Raw genomic sequence first — 14,168 nt, 5'->3', positions numbered from 1 at the left:
GTTTATGGAAATCAACTACAATGGTCAAGCTTTGGGAATTTTAGGGTTTTAGGCCCCTTGGCCAGTGCTTCATCAGTTCTTTAAGTCGGTAGGCCCAAGCCCCATCTTCTGGGTTCAGCTCCTCTTGTCCACTTGGCCATTTCTCTTCCAGTCGGGCATGCCACATCATCACTTTGTGACAGCCTTGCAGCAAAGGTGTCGAGCCTCAAACCAACTCTGTCATCTGCAAAATTATTGGCACCCAACGGAGTAGAGGCGAGGTGCGCGACCTCCTTCGAACCCGCCTTCTTTCAGAGGTGGGAAAGATCATTGATGTACAGATTCTCGAGCGCGGCTACTACCAAGTCAAGTTTGAGACTCGGTATCTAGAAGTGCACAGTGCGGCTAGGAAAGCGTCGGGCCCTGACTATAAGAGTTCGTCAAGCGAGTGCAGAAGATTTGAAGCAAAAGACATGCCAAAAATGAACAGAACTACAATCATGAAAGCTGTACTCCAAAAAAGAACCAAGATCAACTCAAAACTCTTGTGTGTGTGATGATTTGGTGTAGCCACGCTCCCAATTGCACAGGTGCAATGTCTGTTTGCACTTTCAAAAACACTTTCATCCGCCTTCAATTCTTCGTCGAGGCCATTTTATGGAAGATTGAGGCTTATCCTTCCACACCTTTTTAAAGAGAAGAAACCCTAAACATGCTCACACACGGGGTTGGAACAGTGCACGACTACATTAGCACACCATGGAAGGAGCTTTTGTATCCCTTCACAGAGAAGCTCAGAGTGTTGATCCCCCTCTTCAAAAATGTTCCTCTAGCTCTAGTAGTCACGGCACCGTGAGTGATGTGGCATTTGAGCCCTTTTTAACCGTTTTTGAGCCATTTTTGGCCATTTATAGCCCAAAAATGCCCCTTTTGGCCCGTAAATAGCCCAAACGAGCTGGGAAAAATCCCTAAAATTGTGGAAAGATCCCCTTGGGTTCAAATTACATATTGAACCTCATATTTCCACCTGGAAATCACTTTAGATGTATCGTTTACGGTTGCGCACGAAACCTGCTACTTTTGGCCGTGCTCGCCCGCACTTAATATTCTAGGCCTCCTTTTCACGTTGCCCGGAAACCCACAGTAAAATCTTGGGACTCAGCGGTTGGCTTCTCGTTCCCCCTTTGCGGCAAGGACCAGACAAAGTGGACTCTCGACTCAGTGTTGGGGTGGTTACACACACAGGTCCTAGAGTTCTCTCATTGCATGGGAGAACTAGGAGTTACAGACATGCTTCAGACTTTGCGGCCACTGGCCAAGTTTGCAGTGACTCCTCCAAATACAACAGGATGTAGACACATTGTGGTCTACTTCTTTGCCGATACGCAGTGCTTGCCATGCTATGTACACATTCATGAGGACTCCTGGACAGAGGAGGTTGCTTTACGGACGGCTCGCTCTACTTGGGCTTCGGCCAGGCACTCGTTGTAGTCACGCCTATCTAGAGGACGCTCGGATGCGGATTACTCCCCATCCAAGCCAGCCTGGAAGATAGCACGTTTAGTTGTTGCGGCAGCATCTGTTCTCTCTCGCTCCCCATGAGGATCGTCTCATGGAATGTGCAGGGACTTGGTGGGCCCCAGTTTCAACGTCAACGGGCCCGACTGCGTCAGGAGCTTCAGCTCTGCCTTGTGGGAGGAGAGATTGATCTCCTTATGCTTCAGGAGCACCATTTGTGTGAGAGCCGCATTAGACGTGGTCAGCTCTTACGTGGACGATATGATACTTTTTGGTCAGCTGATTTTGGACCTGGAGGCATCCAGGGTAGGGTATGTATGACTATTGCGGATTCTTTGCAGCAAGCCATTGTGGGCAAAGGGATTATCGTGCCAGGCAGGGCTCAGTGGATTACTATGCCGGTTCAGGGTTGCCTTGTGGGTTTCCTGAACATATGCGTCCAATGTGGCGAGTGCTCGAGCAGAGTTTTGGTCACAAATAGTTGAGTCTCTGCCGCAGGCAGAACACTGGTGCATGAGGGGGACTTCAACATGTTGGAGGACCCTTCTGACAGGATTGGTGGTAGCCATGCTATTGTGCATGGAGTTGAGCTGGCAGCTTGGGAGAGGTTTTGTATGACTATGAGGGTCTTGGATGTATGGCAGCACTCTAGTTTTGTGAGGCCCCGAGACAGCCTTGCCTTCTCTCAATCGGGACCGCAGAGTGGAAGGAGTGAATCTATCGCGGATAGATCGCTTCTACACTGACCATTTCAGTGACTTGGGAGGGACAATTGGCATTCTGGCAAGAACTTCCTTCTTGGACCATGCACCAGTGATCCTCACAGTGGCAGACAGGCAGAGGAAAGGGAGCACGATGCTTCGCATCCCAGAGAGGGTCTTGCTGGACTCTGCACTCAGAGAGCGAGTAGAGGCTCTCTGGACAAAGAGCTTGGACAGGCAGGATTCTCCTGCTGACATAGTGGCCTCTCAAATTAGTCTTTTCTTTCTCCAAAAGTCTTTGGCTCGCCGGGCTGCAGCGAGAGAGGAGGAGCAGCGTCTCAGACGGGGCATTGCTTCGTTGCAGAGGATGCAGGAGCAGCATCCAGACAGTCCTTGGTTGGAGGAGCAGCTACAGCAGGCTCGCCAGGAGCTTGTTAGCAAAGAGGAGCGGCGACATGAGTTCGCTTTCCATCGACAGGCATCTCAGTGGACACAGGTGGGCGACAGAGTGACTGGTGCTTTCTTCGAGGCAGTGGGACCTCAGCGTTTGCATGACAAGGTCAGTCAGTTGAGGAGGCCCAACGGGTCAGTTGCTTCTGAGCCCGAGGATATGCGTGCAATTGCTACTGACTTTTACCGTGAGTTACTGTCTGCAAAGCCTCAATCAGAGCGTCAGGATGCATGCAGGGAGCAGGTGTAGGCATAGATGTCTTGCCTTGTGACTGAGGGGATGCATCAGAGGCTTGTGCTGCCACTTCAGCTTGAGGAGCTGCACACGGCTCTTACTGCCCTCCCCAGTGGTAGCTATCCAGGTGAGGATGGGTTGACTCCCAATTTTTTCTTGGAGTATTGGGACTTGCTTGGCCCAGATCTCTGTAGTGCTTTTCAGTACATCTTGCACACAGGAGTGATGCCTGACAGCATGAGTGAGGGCTTGATCTACCTCATTCCCAAGGAGGGTGGCTCCTTGGATGAGATTCGACAGTGGCGCCCCATCACCATCCTCAACTCAACCTACAAAATTCTTGCCAAGGCTTTGAGTTTGAGGATCCAGCCACTTCTAGAGAGCCTTATACATGGGACTCAGACAGGTTTTGTCAAGGAACGCAGTATCCTTGACAACATCTTTACTTTTTGGGAGGTTTCTGCCCTAGCGCGGCTCCGTGGTGAGGACCTGGTGATTCTTCTTCTCGATTTTGAGAAGGCATATGACAGAGTTGATTGGGACTTTCTAGAGGGCACTCTACGCAGGTTGGGCTTCTCAGATCCTTGGATCAGAGGGGTGTCAGCTGTGTACAGACAAGCTCACAGTCAGGTACTTTTGGCAAGAGGTAGAGGTGATCACTTCATGCTCACACGTTCGGTCCGACAAGGCTGTCCTCTTGCCCCCTTCCTCTTTTTGTTCTATGCGGAGGCGATGAGCAGGTTTTTGATGTCGCAGCAGGTTGATCTACGGGGCTTAGCACTCCCTATTCGGGGAGATGAGCTACTGGACGCTGAGTTTGCTGACGACTCAGCCTTGTACTTAGATGGCCAGGAGGCCAACCTTCACAAGTATGAGCAAGCTCTGGAGACCTTCTGTTGTGCATCTGGCGCACTGATCAACTGGAGAAAGACAGTGGCTTTCTCGGTTGGTAGTGCTCCTGTGCCCGATTGGATGCCAGGAGAGGGTTTTAGGTGGATTCCCCCAGGAACTGCAGTTCGGTACTTGAGCTGTCAGGTTGGTTTGGACTTGTCTCCCGAGCAGCAGATTGCTCCCCTCCTCTTGTCTATCAGGAGGAAGTTGTTACACTGGAGCTCAGCACGACTTTCTTTGGCTGGCAGAGTAGTAGTGGCCAACCAGCTGTTGTTGGCGACTATGTGGTACATCACTTCTCGAGAAGAAAATTGGGAAGGAGGTTTTCTTTAGGGTTTTATATATATTCTTCCAAAGTTAACATGGTAGCTTACTTACCCATTGTTGACCCAGCACAGCAAAGCAGAGCCCTTCTTGGGAAGTTCATAGTCAGAGGACTTCTTCCAGGTGAGGAGCCCTGGAAGGAGTTCTTGCTACAGCGGCTTCGTGCTAGGGTGCCTCAAGCTGGAGGCCCCTGGCGACCTTCAACCAGATGGATCTTCACAGAGATGCGCAGAGTTGGTTTGAGCAGGAGATTGGAGGACCACTTCGCTGTGAGTTTGCTTCGATCTTGGGAGCACTTGCCGCGAGGCCTGGAGCAACGACAGCCTACTTGCACAGAGGAGCGCCTACGACAGTCCCTTGTTTGGAACACCATGGTTAGCACTCAGAGAGCCCACTTGGTTGGTAATCTGCCTCATGTTTCCTGGGGTCCCATGGCAGCGGGTCTAGCGCGCTCTCTAGGTGACTGGTTAGAGTTTTCAGGCTTGTCAGAGGAGGTGCAGGGTTTCCAGCTACAGGGCATGAGAGGGGTGCAGAGCATGTGCCAGGACATCTCAGAGGCAGTTCCAGCTGAGTGGCTCACACCTCTCGAGCCAGTAGCACCCAGGTGGATGGGAGCCTTCACACGACTCGAGGTTCTCATCTCAGTCCGGGCCTGCTCAGAGACTGTTCCATCCCTTTTCTTCGAGCTACAGGGTGAGGGACGCTTACAGCGAGTTGCAGTAGAGGCCCTGCAACAGGTAGAGTGCTGTTTTCAAAGGATCCGAGTGGTGGGCATCTGTGGGAGGACTTGTGTCATCGATCCTGACCCAGCAGCTCTTGAGACTGGACACTGGAGACTGTGGGCTTGGGAGTGCTGTCCACTGGCAGGAGTACAGTGGGATCCTAGAGAGTGTCTTTGGAGGGACTCTTTCTCTTCTGCAGACCACCCAGGTGTCCCGTTCTTTCAGTACACTCTTCGACTGCGACGTCACATACTAGCAACACAGAGAGAGGCCCGCTGCGCTGCAGCACCTCATTGGCAGGAGGAGGGTCTCACAGCTGAGTTCTTGGCATCCTTCTGGAAGAGGTTCTGGGACTCCAGACAGCCGAGGCGAGTCACCTTGTTTCAGTGGCTGGTCGCACACAGAGCTACAACAGTTGGGAGCTGGCTAGTGCATAGTGGTCTCTCGGCCGCATGTGCAGCTTGTGACCATCTTGTTGAGAGTCAGCGTCACTGTCTTTAAGACTGTCCTTTGGCACAACGGGTGTCTTCAGCTGATGCCTGCTCTTTCCACGGCTCGACAGTACACTTGGGGAGCAGCGGCTTGGTCCACCCTCACGGGCCCGGCACTTCAATTTGAGCTATCTTCCACCAGCAGGATGATAGTGATGCAGGAGGGGCGACCTACGCTCCAGCCTGCCACATGGCACAGAGCTTACTCCACAGGAGTGGTGCAGTGAGAGAGAGGAGTGTTGGGAGCTCATCAGTGGCCTAACATCTGGTGGGCCTGTTGCTTCCGCATCTTTGAGGCTCGCCTTGTGCCACCAGGAGAGAGTGTTTGCAATCTTTGGCTAGAGCTGATCCACACTCTCAGAGGACAGCTCGAGAGACTACAGGGCAGCTCCGACCGCATGCGGGAGCGCAGAGAGGCTTTCCTTGGACTATGGCGTCCTGGGCCTTTCTACACCATGGTCCACGGTGTACTTCGATGGCACTACCGACCACCTGTGTGGCTTTTCCCTCCCCCCATTTCTTGATTTAGCCCCATTGTACATATGCTGGTTTTTCATTGGGAGAGTCTCCCCATCATGGTTGTTGTAGCCCTCTCTTGAAGAGGTGGTTGTAGCCCTATGGGCAGTTTCATTAACTAATAGAAGGATCTTTTTCTCGGGGGGAAAAAAAAAACCCTAGAAGTAGGAGTTAGCTTATCACATGCACATAGGGTTGGATGTGCACATGACACTTTTGAGAAGATGGACCCGCTGCAGCAGTGTTGTAAAGATTTTCTCAGTACAGCCTGACGGGTGCTCTAAGCAGATGGACTTTATGTATTCATGTTTGCATGTGAATGTACTGTATTTGTGAAGTATTATATCTGGAAACTTCAAATTCCAGTGTGCACCAAAAGTTATGGCTTGCATGAGATAACTAGATGGATAGTGAACCTGGTGGATCAATAGTTCCAAAAGGATGAGATGAGTAGAAAATCCCACATTGTGTGTGCTTGAATTGAGTATTTAGAGGTAGCTCTCTTATGCCTATGTGAGCATAGGAGTAGGACCCTTTTAGGCCGCACGACTATAATAGTAATAACCTACTCCGGTAGCTTACTCTTCTCATGGATGCAGATTAGTTTGTTAAAAGATGTGATACATACCAAGGACTACGAGTTCCAACCATATATGATAAATCCAACCATAAGCACAAGACCATTTGCTAAACGAGGGCTATGTTTTGTTGGATTGTTCCCACCAGTCAAAGGCACAAGATGCCAATATATCATCATAGCCACAACCTATTTCATGAAATGGGCTGAAGTAAGGTGAGTACAAAGAACACTGCTTCAGTAAACATCAAACATTTTGGTGTATCAGCTATCAAGAGATCTAAAAAGGATGACATGACTACAAGGTGGAAAGGTATGTGTGTTTGGGACATGTTCGGAACGTAAGGCACGTAATTCTGAACTGTAAAGAGTTTTGAGCTACGTAAAACTTCTTACCATTATTTGTAAGAAAACCTCACTTACAAAACAGGATATTTGTAATATGTTCATAAACATACAAGATCACAAATCAACACACAGTTCTTCATATGAAGTTATACTCAAGGGTCAAATGACACAAATCTCTGACGTCTCTTCTAAAATTCCAGTCTCGTAAGTATAGAACTCTTGTGTCTGTTCTATAAGACCTTCCCTAGTTGTCAATATTATTTGTGAGTAGGCAATAACTCATAGTTGGTAGAATATTTTGCTTTTCTCAGCTTTCAAGACTAATTAATGGCCAAATACATGTATGATATTTCTTTAACATATTCATGTACGGTACAATCCATACGTACTAACCCACATACCGTACAGCCATACGGTATGAATGGATCCATACGTTGTACATATCCTGCCTTGAATGACTAGAGACTAGGATCTAAATGTCCAGTATGAAATATGTAGAGCTGGAATTTGTGTCAATGCATGCTTAAAGAATGTACTATTCCGAGGGAATGGTCATTGGCATGTCTAGTCAAAGTCACTGTCTGCCAAGAATTGACTTTCTTTTTGCTGGTGTAATCAGGGGCGATTACATTTCTCAAGGGAAAGCGGGAGAGGAAAGGGAAGGAGGGGGGTTGTATGTCACAAATGGAGGACCTGAGGTGGAAGAGAATAAGCCAAGACAGAACCACACTGGAAAGGAGGAGCCAAACTTGACTGTACAGACCTGTGATTCACTATGGGATTTGCACCAAAGATCGCGGGCTGATGATGTGGCAGCTGTGCGTGAGGTTTTTGGTGACAGCTTTAAAAGCGTTGACTTTTTGGGCTTTGGAGGACACCAGCTTTTGTTAGCAGATGGTATTGGGGGCTTTCAGCCCATTGTAAAAGCAAGAGGCCAAGTGCCTATATATATGAGCCTAGGGGGAACATTATGTACTCATAGACTTTTATTAGTGTGTACCTTCTGCCTTCTTGTACAGAAGAAGGATAGATCTTGGCAAATGTGCATTGACTACAAAGCACTCAGCAAGAAGTCACCAGCAAATTTCCAATTCCAAGGATTGACATCGGGGATCGTCTACTTGGTTTCGCTTCCTTTAGCAAGATTGACTTGAGAGTGATACCATCAAACCCAACTCCAGGCAGCAGACGTACCCAAGACAACTTTCAGGAAATCATCCAGTCTCTCTGAGTTTTGGGCATCTGATTGCCTATGACAGTCAGATGCTTAAGAGGACCAAGGTGTTGTATATGATCTACAAGAGGAGTTGCTCCATGCATTAGTATCAAAAAAGCACTATCTTCTTCAAGCAGATTTCACAACGCAGATAGATCATTAGTGTTTTGAGATACATTTTGACTCAGCCCAACCTTAGTGAGAAACACATGTCTTGGCAATTCAAATGCATGTTCACTTCCAGATTGTTCGCGTGGATGGCGAGAGGAATGTGGCATCACCTGCTTTCTCCAGGAACTACATGCTGTAGCTGTGCCATAAGTGTTTCATCATGAGTTGGATAAGATATGAATCATAATGCCATTAATGAGATTTTGTTGGTCCACTTGACTCTTTGCAGCATGTCTTCTGAAGAGGGACTTACAAGGAGGCGAGGAAAGCTCCATGTGACTCCTGCTTTAAGCAAGAAGGTGCTTACAGAAAGCCATTCTTCACTTATGAAGGGCACGAGGGCATTGATGCAATTATCAAGGCTGTGGAATCTTGTTTGTATGCACCTTCTTTGCGAAGGATGTGGAAGCTGACTGTCACAAGACATCTGGTCTACTTCAAGTTCCCCCTTCCAATCCCTACAGGACCTTCAGAGACCAATACCATGGATTTTATATTCAAGCTTCAGAGGACTCGTACACGGAATGACGATATATGAACTATCATGGATAGTTCAATAAACATGCAGACTTCATTCCAGAATCCAGTCAAGAAGAAGATATATACCTTCAGAAGGTCTAGAAAAGGCTTAACTTAGGACTATAAGAGAGGCTAAAACACTTACATCAGACACAAAAGCAAGGCGCACAAGAAAACAGGTAAAGAAGAAAAACTAAACCTTATTTGTTTTAAACAAAAAATAGATGAAAACAAACCAATATTTACATGAAAATATTTTTAGAAAAAAAGGCAACATGAGTGAGAGAAGCTTCCTGGACTGAAACTTTGAAACAAGTACTTAACTTTAAACAATCACAACAACGATAAGACAGCACAAAGACTTAATCCTACATTTCACACTCCATACAACAACAACACAAACAAACACTACCGACCTAGCTAGAATTTTCGTGTCTTAACATGTTCAAGCATCACTGGATTATAAAAGAACAGATAGCTAGACTTTGCGTTTCTAGCATCTTTTAAGTATCATGGGATACTGCCGTCTAGACTCCAAAGTATCATGGGATGCTGCGGTCTAGACTCTAAAGTTAGTAATAAGGATCCACAAATTTTAACACGTGCATGTGCAGCCTGACATCCAACAATGGCTTTAGAAAGATTTAATGTGTGGTGGGGTATATTTTAACAGCTAAGGGCTACACTTTTAAGAGCTCAGAATGTTACCGATATATCACTGGGAAGTGCTTTTATTTTAGCTCTAGGTTCACCCAAAGTCACATTCTCTAATATTCGCGATGCACGTAACGAGATGGCCTTTCGCACCAACTTTGCTGCCCTTTCGGATGAGCTGGACATCTGTTCCACATCACCAGAGTCTTCAAATCAGTGGAACCTAAATGGTGAAGCTGCTAAAAATATTCTGAAAGGGCCATTCAGATGAGACCAAAAAACAGACATATACCAAACACTTGTTGCCACTCTTGTTAGACCGATGGCGCCCTTTTCGATGACCCGTTCTGAACCTGACCTTTGAGATCCCTGGTGCACTATTCTCTTTATGGTACAATTTAGTGGTGATAAATGAGTTTTCCTTCTCATCTTTTGTGCCACTAGCCTTGCCATTAACTTCCCTCCAGTCATTTGCCGTAAGTTCTTCTATGTACCTTTTCGTTGGCTTGCGTTTCCTCTTTCCTTCCTCCTTGCAGTCCTGCATGTTGTCCCTCTTTGCAAGAGATTCTGGCTCCCTCCCAGTGGTCGGTCGAGCTGGCACCCAGGGAGATTGGTGTCTATAACCAAAAGAATCAAGGCACAGATAAGACCCAGAGACTGCTGCTTCAGGCATCATTTCAACAGCCGGGTTGTTATGGTCGGAAGACTCTGAACCAGGAGGCACTCCATCTGGTTCCACTATATCTACTGCTTGCCTTAGTTTATCATGATCCTGCACATCCTCTGCAATCTGCAACATAGAGCTTTCATCTACACCATCTTCAGCACTTGATACCTCAAGTGAGCCACCCAAACCCAGTGATATTCTTCGTATCAACCATTGTTTATCTTTGACAGAAGTTTCCCGACCGAAAGTGGTTCGAAAAGCTTCATGCAGCTCCCTAATGGAAAGTTTATCTAAGCCACTATTTCCCTTGACATCGCCATCTGAGTCCCTTGATGCCTCTATCTTATCCTCTGTCAAGCCTGCTTGTATGGAGCTCTCCCTATATAAACTCTCATTTGATGTGCTTGTCCAATTATGCTTACTTGTGCTTGAAGGGCTTTCAAGCTCTCTTGACTTGAATTTGCTGGCCCCAGGATTTTCTTGCATCACTGAAACCTGCTTCTGGCCAAAATCGTTAGAGACACCAGATGAAATGTTGTTTGTCTCTGACTTACTGTCCCATCTCTCCATAGATGTTAAAGTTCCCTGTCTTGAGACGCTACGTGTTCTGGTCGCTTTGGAGTAACTGGCAATGTGCTCCGTTGCTTCCATGGAGACTCTTTCCTGCTCTTCACTTTTCAGCTTTTGCAATAATGCATCAAGAAACTACAGAAAAACAATTGACTCGCTTAAGTATCTAAAAGATAGCCAAAAAAATAAACATTGGACAGATATGGAAAGTGATTTACTTACTGCTAGTTGGGCAAGTATTCTCTTCCTTTCAGCGTCAATGATGTCCAAGTTTTGCAGTCCTAATCATACAAAGGAGGGTGCTCATGTAATCAAAATACTGTAGCCCACTTCAGTGTTGTTAGCACCAAAAGTGAGATATACTATCTAACAGAAAATCGCAATAAGCTTAAATAAGGCTGAGAAAGAGCTCAAAATAAACCATCAACTCAATGAGACAGGCCAGTACATGAAGATGCAGCTGAAAACGTTGGCCAATATTTCACATAGTCATAAAAAAGGATGCCACACACTTTAACTCTAAAGACAAATGAACCAGCAAAGACAATGAAAACAGTTCTCCAAATCTTTAAAAGCATGAATGCCAAAAACGGGAAGAAACTCGCGTCAAACTTCAGATAAGTTTCTTGCGGTCACTTGGCAGGATGAATTTGATACCCGGTATGGCAACTTCATAAATACACAGCGCATATCTTGGACAAGTTAAGAGTGCTCATCACTTTGACCTCTACTGACACAAAAACGATCAAACCAAATAATGACTTTTCTTTAATTCAGAAACTGCTGAAGCCAATACAATACATACAGATATTCCAGATCTACATCAAGTACCTCTCATACAACGTAAAAATATCTCCTCCTCTTCTCCTTCTCACCTCTACATGTTCACCTCCACAGGAAGACATACTATATTCCTGATGATACAGTTAATGCAGGGAAGGAAAAATATGTCCACCCCCAAGTCTCCTCTCTTCTTAACTGTGCCTAGGTAATCATACAACATAACAAACCTCACTCCCTAATCTGCTCCGGACAGGAGGTGAGACTTTGACATACTTCAGCCCCTTCTCATCCCTGCAGTGTACACAACCTTGAGGGAGCAATACTATGGATTCATCTGTAAATTTCTGAGGATTCGCACAAGGAATAATGGTATCTAAACTATCGTGGAATCTTGAAGACTTATGTGCCATATAATCCAAGTCAATGGGGAGCAATATTTGCCAACAAAACTCTGCACAATCAAATTGGAAAGGCACCCTTCGAGCTGTAGAAGGGAGGTGGAAGCTCCCGCCTATCGAATGGAGTACATGACTCCCTCATAGGCACATTCAAGCTTGTGAAAAGCTTGAACGTGCCTATGAGAAAGTAAAGAAAGCTCTTCGAAAGGCTTAGGATAAGCAGAAGAAAGGAGGTCAAACATCGATGGCGCCTCTAGTTTAAGCAAGAACGTTGAATTTCTTTGATATTTGAGAAGGCAACATTGGGGAAGAAAAAAAAGGGTAGAGAGCATTTGTATGTAAAGCTCCACATGAAGTATTATGGTTCTTTTCTGGACTTGGAGCCAATAAATCACGTGGTTTGAGTTAATGGGTCCACAATGCTTCCCCTATGAATTTCCTTAGGCAATATGTGGGAGATGTGCAGGAACAGCAAGAAGATGTAGAATAGTCTAAGAGTAGAGGACTTGGATGAGGTTTCTACAATCTGAGCAGATTCTAGCACAAACAAAGAAAGTAAGGTAAGACCAAAAGTGATTCCTCAATACCTAGTCAAGCTAAGAATTCTTCGCTATGGATGCAAAACGGATAGAGAGGGTGACTTGGCAGAATGACCTCGAGTGTTGCACCTTTAGCTAGAGGCCTTTTCCTTAGAACCAGCTTTCTAAACCATCTCTGGCCCACCATGAAGGAAAAAAATTTGATTTCACACTTGGCTTGACACAATATGATTAAAATCATCAAGTTTGTGTGTTTCTCATACTTAGCATAGTATGAGACAATTTGTGCAAGTGTCATTAGTCAAGCCAATCACTCCTAATTGCTCATTAAAACCTCCTCTGTATTCACCTCTCCTTACCACTGTGCAAGAGATACTCAAGTGAAGAGAAATTTCTAAACTCTTGAAATCAAATATTGACCATCCTGAAAGCAATCTAGCTTATCGCATTGGAGCATTTCTTTAGAGAAGCTTATAAAAATGTTTGGTTTATAACTTACCCATGGCATTTTCTTTTGAAAGAATGCTGTCCCCTTGCTCACACACTGCTGCTTCCTCATCTGCAACTTCCAACTGTGCTCCTGGAGTGGAAACCTCTACCGCTGGTTCTTCTTCCAAGTACGACTCCATCTCTATCACTTCATCCTCAGAAGCAGGAACAACAGTTCCATCCTCTTCAACCTGATAGTCATCCGGTAAAAGAAAGTTTCAGAAAGCCTTTACAATCCTGCACAAAATGCTCTGCTCATGTAATTTTTGAGCGCCAATAGATTGTCCACAAGTTTTTCACAAAAAAAAAAATCCCAGAAATGTTTGACGATGGTAAATTAAAACACAAGCAACTGAAAGATGAACAAATGAATCTAAGAACTGTCTTCCCCAAGCATTAAAGCAAACACATGCACAATGCATCCAACCCAAATTAAAATATACAAAGAAAACTGGAGTTCAAGAGATCCTCCCCTTTATAAGACCATTGACAGTTACAAGTGTTAGCGAGACTTAAACCCACCCTAACCAATTGATAGACCAGCTGATCTGCTCCATCCTTATCATGGAATGAGGCCGAGTTCCCCACCACTGCTGCTAATGTTTCTTTGTCATGCTCCAAAAGAGCCATCTGTCAAGAGATCTTTAGCTTAGCACCTGAAATATAACGCACATCTGAAACGAAAGCACCACGCAATACTGTAAATGAGTTTGCGAAAATTAGTCTATGAAATCGTAATTGACACAGTGCCACATGAGTGCAATCTAATACATTGGTTGCAAACTTAACGATACAAGAATGCATTATTCACAGGGAAGAGCAAAAGCTTCTATCACCTCGAAGTGAAAAATCGATCGCCTCTTTCCACTTCTACACTAAAGATTGCTCCCATAATGAAGAATGCTCGCAAATCGATATGAGCCAAGAGTCATTTTCAAGACCTTGTTCTCTTCCATATACCAAGACTAAGAAAGGTGTCATACTTTTAGCCAAGCTAAAACCACAAATTACACAATGTCATATCCATATACATTCACTTACCAAAATTAATATTCTTACCCACCCTATAACCAATAATTAAACAAATTTATCATATCCACAAGCTTTGCTCATGACTAAAAAGCCTAAAACATACAACACGGAAGAGTGTTACGTCCCTAGACATCAGGATGGGCGCCTAAGCCATGTCTCACCAATATGAACCAGGCCCTTAGGGCAGTTATGAAGTCCTATAAACAGGACCCTAGGCTCATTTGTAACCTTTCTTGTGTGATCACCACACTCGAACTATAGACCCTTGGCAGCGCACTCGGCTCCAAACCACAGATTGTGCTTCTCAAGTATAAGGGGGTGTCGAGGCTAGATAGTGCAGGGCCAAGTGTTGTGCAACTCTAGACTCAAACTCAATGA

The 14,168-nt window shown here is 45.6% G+C and overlaps 1 protein-coding gene across 8 annotated transcripts in view; it reads right to left on the bottom strand.

Moving 5' to 3' along the window:
- The window catches only part of LOC147421251 (uncharacterized), a 123,632-nt gene that overhangs the window by 59,156 nt on the left and 50,308 nt on the right, over positions 1-14,168 (bottom strand). For 2 of the 8 annotated variants that reach the window (XM_086504239.1, XM_086504235.1), the window contains exons 2-6: positions 13,281-13,432; positions 12,769-12,949; positions 10,772-10,830; positions 9,605-10,684; positions 9,367-9,498 (exon numbers count right to left, since the gene is read on the bottom strand). In XM_086504239.1, coding sequence (XP_086360365.1) covers positions 9,367-9,498; positions 9,605-10,684; positions 10,772-10,830; positions 12,769-12,949; positions 13,281-13,388 — 1,560 coding nt within the window. In that variant the 5' untranslated portion in view covers positions 13,389-13,432. Of the gene's footprint in view, positions 1-9,366; positions 9,499-9,604; positions 10,685-10,771; positions 10,831-12,768; positions 12,950-13,280; positions 13,433-13,594; positions 13,753-14,168 lie in introns of all 8 variants that reach the window. The other 6 variants (XM_086504240.1, XM_086504236.1, XM_086504237.1 and 3 more) reach the window with 5 other exon arrangements.

The sequence above is a fragment of the Adiantum capillus-veneris genome, chromosome 28 (genome assembly GCF_014529385.1).
Source record: "Adiantum capillus-veneris isolate H3 chromosome 28, ASM1452938v2, whole genome shotgun sequence".
NCBI classification, from domain to species: Eukaryota; Viridiplantae; Streptophyta; class Polypodiopsida; order Polypodiales; family Pteridaceae; genus Adiantum; species Adiantum capillus-veneris.
This window is presented reverse-complemented; position numbering and strand designations above follow the sequence as displayed.